A 7,993-nucleotide genomic window follows, 5' to 3' on the forward strand; every position below is an offset into this window, starting at 1 on the left:
TGGCCTTCCCCTCTCTCCCTTCCAGCAGGTCTCCCGCCCCTTGAGCACTTCAGTCTATGTTGAGCTGGGCATGGGGGGTGGGGACGCTCCAGGGGAGAAGCGGCCTGAGCAGAGCCCCTGCGGAGAGAGGGCCTCTGATGCCGTGTGGTTTGACTGTGGAACAGAAGGCGAATGGCCTGGGCCTGGGCAGACCAGCCAAGACTGACGTGGATCGATGTGTCCGTGGGGTGAGGGGCGGGTGTGGTGCGCGGGGCCTGTTTAGGAGACTGTTACTCACTTGACACCGGGGCTCGGTTCTAGAGGCGGGAGGCTGTCCTGAGCCCCGTGTGGTTCTAGGTCTGTCGTGGCTGTGTCTTAGGTGGGGTTGATGCTGACACAGGAACCTGGAGGTGGTGGTCTTGACTAAAGGTAGTTGCTTCTGCTCCCTACAGTCCCAGGGCAGCCTGCGCCGCCCCCCCAGAGTTCGCTGCTGTCTCTCCAGGGCACAGGAAGTGTGCAGGTGCCCAGCTTTGGCAGCGCTGACCCTTGGCGGGACCGCCCACGCTCCGCACCTGACCCCTCCCCGCGCTGCACAGACCATCTCCTCTCCCACCTCCTGTGAGCAGAGTCACGAGCGCTGACCCCCTCTTTCTGTCTGCTCACCCCTTCTTACTTTCCATGGAATGACTGGGACAGAAGCCAAGACTCAACAGGCTGAAGAGTAAAGATAAAGGTTACAAAGTGCAGAGTGGTTTCTCCAGGTGCTTTACCAACAAGAGAGAGAGGTGGTGCTGCTGCTAAGTCGCTTCAGTCATGTCCAACTCTGCGACCCCACAGACGGCAGCCCACCAGGCTCCCCCGTCCCTGGGACTCTCCAGGCAAGAACGCTGGAGTGGGGTGCCATTTCCTTCTCTGATGCGTGAAAGTGAAGTCACTCAGTCATGTCCGACTAGCGACCCCATGGACTGCAGCCCACCAGGCTCCTCCGTCCATGGTATTTTCCAGGCAAGAGTACTGGAGTGGGGTGCCATTGCCTTCTCCGGATGGTGCTGAGTACAGAGGAAACCGGGTTTATGAAGGTTATTTGTTTTTACTCAATTTAGGATGGAAGAGACTTGGGTGTTGTACATACTGAGAGCAAACACCCAGAGGGGAGCCCCTCACAGAGACCCAGGGTGACAGGCCAGGGCCCTTACACGTCTCTCTGTCCTCTGTGAAGATGACGAAAGGCGATGCCAAACACAAGGAGAGCAGGCGGGTAGGCGCTTCACCACACGGGGGAGAGTGGACAGAAACTCGCGGAGGGATAGGAAGACTGGCCACTGAGGACACTGAGGAGAAAAGGCGCATTTCCTGGAGCCCCTGGCCGAGATCAGAGCTGGGGTTCAAGGAGGTGGTGGTCCACGTGGGACGCGGACATCCCCACAGAGGAGACAGCCTGCCTAGATCGGGGCTGAGGCTCGTCTGGGTGGCTGCAGGGTGAGGAAGTTGAGGACAGCGGGTGAAGTGAGGGGTCACGTGGTGGAGACAGAGGGAGGAGGCGGCGAAGCCAGTGGAGGGTTCAGAGACGGGGCAGAGTCGGGCCGGTGCAGGACCGCACGGTGCTGCTGGGACTCTGGTCGGTCCCACTGGAGCTGGGGAGCGGGAAAAATGGCCCTTGCTGTCGGAAGCCACAAACTTGCAGTGCACTGGATCAGGTTCAAGGTAACGAGATCCAGCTGAGGCTATGTGACTGGTCAGCATGGCGAGAAGGCTGAGACCTGTGAGGATGGGTCCCTGGATGCAGACAGGGACCCCCAGTGGATACTAGATGCTGGGAACACGGGTCGTCTTGAGGATGGGAAGTAGATGGTGGCACAAGAGTGACCAGATGTGCAAAGGCGAGGTCTTTGTGCCACAGATAATGATCTAAGAGCTGCTGCTTCCCATCATCGGGGGAGGTGGGAAATGTGCCCTGCCCGTGTGCCTGCTGGTATCCAGGACTTAACGCGCTGTGGGGCGTGGTGGCGGGGGTTCAATGGAAAGGCCGAAGCAGGGTGGTGGAGGTGAGCAGATTTTGTTTCCTGCAGGATAGATGCTTCTGGAAAGTTGGGAGTGGAGGCAGACTGGGTCTGGGGAGAGGAAGCAGAGGTGAAAGAAGGTCCGAGAGGCTCCGTGGGAGGAAGCACGTGCCCTCCAGTGGCGGCCGGCAGTGGCTCGAAGGAGAGTCACGCAGGCTTCCAGCGTCCAGGAGGAGCTCTGGTCTGAAACATCTTGTTTGTGTTGGATGCTGGCTGGCAGGTCGCTGGTGAGAGGCCTGAAGCAACAAGTACTGCTCATCAAATGGTGGGAGAAGCTGACATTTGTAGAGTTTTCTACCTGCGGGCCCTGTGCTGAGCACTTAATGTAGGTCATCTTGTCTAAACTTTAGAAAGATGTTATTATATCATCATTTATGTTTCAAAAAGGAGGAAGATGGGTTTTAGGGAGATGATGTGAATAGCTCTAGGTCTTGTCTTTTAATTGAAGTAGAGTTAATTTACAGTGTTGCCTTGATTTCCAATATACAGCAAAGTGATTAATTTATATATATATGTATATATTCTTTTTTGTATTCTTTTCCAGTACAGATTACTACAAGATATTGTGTAGAGACCTCTGTAGGTCCTTGTTATTTAACTCTTTTATATATAGTAGCGTGTATATGTTAATCCTAACCTAATTTATTGCTCCCCCCACATTGCCCCTAGGGTGACCATAAGTTTGTTTTTTAAGTCTGTGAGTCTTTTTTCTGTTTTCTAAATAAATTCATTTGTATCATTTTTTAAGAGTCCACATATCAGTGATACCATATGACATTTGTCTTTCTCTGTCTTCACTTAGTTTGGCCATCTCTAGATCTGCCCACGTTAAGTGGCTCTGGGTCTTAATCCTGTTAGCAATTGCACTTGGGATTTGAACCCAGACAGCAGGAGCTGAAACCTTCTGTGATCTCTGTGTGCCTCTAGGATTTGGAGGAAGAGGCCTGGTTCCTTCCTAGAATCCCACCTGGCCTGCCGTTGATGGAGGAGTCAGGTTGTTCTGCTGATTTTATATTAGGAGTCGTGAGTGGCAACTTCAGATTTACAGTGTTTAGCATTTGGTTTATTTTTCTTTTTAATTTTTTTGCACCATATCTTAGTTAGATATACCTGCTGCTGCTAAGTCGCTGCAGTTGTGTCCGACTCTGTGTGACCCCATAGACAGCAGCCGACCAGGCTCCCCCGTCCCTGGGATTCTCCAGGCAAGAACACTGGAGTGGGTTGCCACTTCCTTCTCCAATGCATGAAAGTGAAAAGTGAAAGTGAAGTCACTCAAGTCATGCCGGACCCTCAGCGACCCTATGGACTGCAGCCTAATAGACTCCATCCACGGGAGTTTCCAGGCAGGAGTACTGGAGTTGGGTGCCATTGCCTTCTAGGTACATATAAAAGTTAGATATACCTATGTAGGCAATGGTGAGTGGTAACAGTATATCTAAAAATGCTTTAACTTCCCAGTGGGAATAATAGTTGATTGGAAATTGAAGGAGAAGGTGAAAGGCTTAACTTATTAGTGGTCTTTGATATGTTAAAATTTGGTTCATAACATATTTGAATATACCCCTTAAAACTATAGCTTTTAAACTAGTGTCTGCATGTGCAGCGGTCTGATAGAGTGTATGTGAGTGTAACATGCTACAAGATTTGGGAACTTTCAGGAACTCATTTAATAAAATATATTATTTTCTCCTGCTTGATGTTTAGTCATTTTCAGGCCTGTTAACTCTTCTTCCTTAATCCTGGATGTGCTGGGCAGCACTGTAGCCTGTTAAACTTACCATATGGTTGAAATGTGTTGACTTTCCTTGTTAATAGGCAGTTACCTTTGGCCCTTGACTGGACTGGAACATTCTTGACCCTGCAGAAATCAGTCCCTGCCTCTACCCAGCTATAGCCCTTTTTTTTATACTGCTATAAATACCACCCTGTGTTCTCAGGTTTTCCAGAAACAGCTAGTTTTACTTGTACAGGCATAGATCTTTTTAAAAATTTTTATTGAAGTGTACAGTTCTGCTTTACAGCAGAGCAGCTTAGTTATACCTTTGTGTCTACAGTCCTCTTCATATCCTCCTCCATTCTGGTTTACCGCGGGATCCTGGTTCTGGTTCCCTGTGCCGTGCAGCAGGACCTTGTTGGTTTCCACCCTGTGTGTGATAGTTTGCATCTGCCAGTCCCGCACGCCCATGCCCCCTCTCCACTCCCCTCCCCCTGGCAGCCACACGCCTGTTCTCTGTGACCGGGAGTCTCCTTCTGTTTCGTAGATAGGTTCGTCTGTGTCGTATTTTAGGTTCCACATAAACGTGTCAGTGTGATCATCTCTGGGTCCGTCCATGTTGTGGCAAGTGGCATTGTTCCATTCCTTTGTATGACGGAGTAATATTCCAGTGAATACGGGCACCACATCTTTATCCATTCGTCTTTCTAGACTAAAGGGCTTTAGTCCGGGTTTTTAAGTTTTCTGCTGTCAGTTGCCTGCCTGCCTGTGTGAACCTCTACCTCTGTGTCATTTTTACAGTGTCTTAGCCTCTCAGACTTCAGACTGAAGAGAGTCTTAAATAGTCCCTGCTCCTGCCTGCTGTCCCCTGTTTTATAGAAGAGGATGCTGGCTCACAGGCCTGAAAGGACGTCCCTGAGTGAGGGGACCGGTGGCCAGCTCTCTAGGCCGGGTCAGACTTGAGGGGTTTTCCTTCCTATGTAGTATAACGCCCCCTGCCCCACCGCCTTCCTTTCCATCTGACCCTGGTCAGCCGCCTGTCCTGACCGCCCCGGCTTGGAGGGCGTCCCTGAGTGAGGGGACCGGTGGCCAGCTCTCGAGGCTGGGTCCGGACTTGAGGGGTTTTCCTTCCCGTGTAGGATGACCCCCCCCCGCCGCCCCACCGCCTTCCTTTCCATCTGACCCTGGTCGGCCGCCTGTCCTGACCCCCGGCTTGGCATCACCACTGACTGAGGGAACAGCTGTCTGCTGGTGTTAATCCTGGCTGGGGAGTCACTGTCTGACCCCTGCCAGAGTCACTTGGTGCCTTAACGTCATTATCAGCAGGTTAAATAGGACCCTTATCAAAGGGCCACGAGCAAATGGAGATCATGTGAAATGGTGACTTTCATTATCATTCAGTGGAAGAGATTAAAAAAAAATAAGGCAAACAAAGTATCGGGAAAAATTATTTGATGAAAATTTCCCATTGGGTAAACTGAACGAAGCTTCATGAGAAAATCAGAAAGACTTCTGGCCAAACAGTTAAGCAGTGTGGTTAGTTGGAGAGGGGGCTGTTCTCCTTTTCTTTACACAGAATACCTGCTGGATCAGATTCTGCTCTGAAGATGGGTAACGTAGATTAATTTGTAGATTCTACTGTGACCCATTTGAACTTGGAAAAACATGTGCTTAAGTTGTTTGAACAGATCTGATTAGTAAAAAGGAATGGAGACTTTTCAGTGCTGGGACATTTCGGTATTAAAAAAAAAAATGAGATGCTTGGGTTAAATCCTCCTTTTCTATCTGTTAATCTCTTTGAAACTCAGGGTCCCTCGATGGAGATGGGGGAAACATTGTCATCTTACGAGTGAGAGGAGGATTAAGTAAAAAGTGCTTGGCACATAGTAGGCTCTTAATCTGAGTTAGCTTCCTTCCTTCCTAATGGTTTACCATTCTCTGTTCCGTTTAGATATCTGATATCCATGTTACTGGTGAGTCAGAAGACATGTCAGCGAAAGAGAGACTGTTACTGTGGACGCAGCAGGCCACGGAGGGTTATGCCGGGATTCGGTGTGAAAATTTCACCACCTGCTGGAGAGATGGGAAATTATTTAATGCCATCATTCATAAATACAGGTATGAAATTTGAGTTTTCCCGCCTTTTGATAAATCTAAGTGTTTCTTTCATTTCCAAATTTTTTTTTTAACAGCAACTACCTTGGCATTTATTAGTTGTCAGAAAGCTTCACAGTCAGTTTTGTGATCAGAAAATAAAGCAATATTTCAGTTTGTTTTCTCTGCAAAATTGTTGCATTTCTGAAACATAAAGGATCATTTGCTTTCTTAAAAGGTTAGCATTGCCACATGGTATTCGCAAGATCTGACCTCAAAAGCTTCTCAAGTTTTACCATCCACAGAATCTTTATTTGTAACTGAGACCCATCTGTTTTCCATCTAAAGCTTCTTCAGCAGTTTATAGCAAAGTGCGAGAAGTTGAACCAAAACAGCCATCATGGAACTTACCTTTATAATACCCTTATCAGCCTTTAGAAACACTTGATTCTGCCCAAAGTGTCTTAAAACCCAAGAATACTGGAGTGGGCAGCTAATCCCTTTTCCAGTGGATCTTCCCGACCCAGGAATCGAACTGGAGTTTTCTGCATTGCAGATGGATTCTTTACCAACTGAGCTATCAGGGAAGCCCCTTGATTCTGTAAAGGTATCTCAATTATTGTCTGGAGCTGGTAGCAGAGAGGAACAAGCTTATTTATTTCCAGGAAAAGCATAAGCTTATCATTATCTCTGAGTTGTTCTGAGAAAGCTTATACACTTGAAGCAAGCTTCAGACCCTCTCAGCAAAAACCTCTAGTTGATGAATTAAATCTTGGTAAGTTTTTAGTGACCCCTAGTAAATAAATGGCAACCCACTCCAGTACTCTTGCCTGGCAAATCCCATGGACGGAGGGGACTGGTAGGCTGCAGTCCATGGGGTCGTTAAGAGTCGGACACGACTGAGCGACTTCACTTTCACTTTTCACTTTCATGCATTGGAGAAGAAAATGGCAAGCCACTCCAGTGTTCTTGCCTGGAGAATCCCAGGGACGGGGGAGCCTGGTGGGCTGCCGTCTATGGGGTCACACAGAGTCGGACACGACTGAAGTGACTTAGCAGTAAATAGATAGAGAGAATATGCCATACTGGACATGTTCCATCCATATCAAACAATCTCATTCTCCTGATCCTCCCACTTCTCAGTCTTGGAGTTGGCATTGCTCGTCTCGCAGAGGTTAGCAAACCCAGCTTGAGAACAAGCTTGCTATCTTGGCTTGCTCCTCAGAGTCAGGCGTGTCTGATTTTAATGATCTCAGGTTTGCGTTGTTCTTCACTGGCTTTGGAAATGAAAGGGAGCCATACTTCTCCCCTCATTTTCCTTCAAGCACATCACTGATTTCTCAGAAGTGTTGACATGTCACTGCTTTGGGATTCCCAGGCTTCACAGAATACATCTAGATTTTCTTTAGCGATTTTACTAGATGGATGCAATGTCAAAGTTTCAGCAGTGGAAATGATCTGTTGGCCAGTCAACCTGAAATGTCTCCTCATGTAGACAGGTTATTTCAAGAGGTTCTGTCCCACAAATGTGCCTCGACAATTGACAGGTCTTTGAGAAAACATTTTTATAGTTCAGCTTTCTCATTCTTCGCCATATATTGCATCATTTTATAATTAATGAGGAAAATAAACTAGGGCTTCCCTGATGGCTCTGTGGTAAAGAATCCATCTGCCAATGCAGAAGGCATAGGTTCGAACTGGGAGCAACTGAGCCTGTGGGCTACTGAGCCTGCACTCCGGAGCCCGGGACCACAGCCACCAAGCCCACGTGCTGCAGCTGCCGAAGGCCGTGCACCCGGAGCCTTGCTCCACAGCTGCCGAAGGCCGTGCACCCGGAGCCTTGCTCCACAGCTGCCGAAGGCCGTGCACCCGGAGCCTTGCTCCACAGCTGCCGAAGGCCGTGCACCTGGGAGCCCGTGCTCCGCAGCTGCCGAAGGCCGTGCACCTGGGAGCCCGTGCTCCGCAGCTGCCGAAGGCTGTGTGCCCGGGAGCCCGTGCTCCACAGCTGCCGAAGGCTGTGCGCCCAGAGCCTGTGCTCCGCAGCTGCCGAAGGCCGTGCACCCGGAGCCTTGCTCCACAGCTGCCGAAGGCCGTGCACCCGGAGCCTTGCTCCACAGCTGCCGAAGGCCGTGCACCCGGAGCCTTG

General features: G+C 49.5%; 1 protein-coding gene across 6 annotated transcripts in view; it reads left to right on the plus strand.

The window, feature by feature from the left end:
• DST (dystonin) overlaps window positions 1-7,993 on the plus strand; it is a 387,754-nt gene that overhangs the window by 177,737 nt on the left and 202,024 nt on the right. For all 6 annotated transcript variants that reach the window (XM_010848528.1, XM_010848529.1, XM_010848533.1 and 3 more), the window contains one exon: window positions 5,705-5,871. In XM_010848528.1, the coding sequence (XP_010846830.1) occupies window positions 5,705-5,871 (167 nt within the window). The remainder of the gene's footprint in view (window positions 1-5,704; window positions 5,872-7,993) is intronic.

Source organism: Bison bison, unplaced genomic scaffold (assembly GCF_000754665.1).
Source record: "Bison bison bison isolate TAMUID 2011002044 unplaced genomic scaffold, Bison_UMD1.0 scf7180017864270, whole genome shotgun sequence".
Classification (NCBI taxonomy): Eukaryota; Metazoa; Chordata; class Mammalia; order Artiodactyla; family Bovidae; genus Bison; species Bison bison.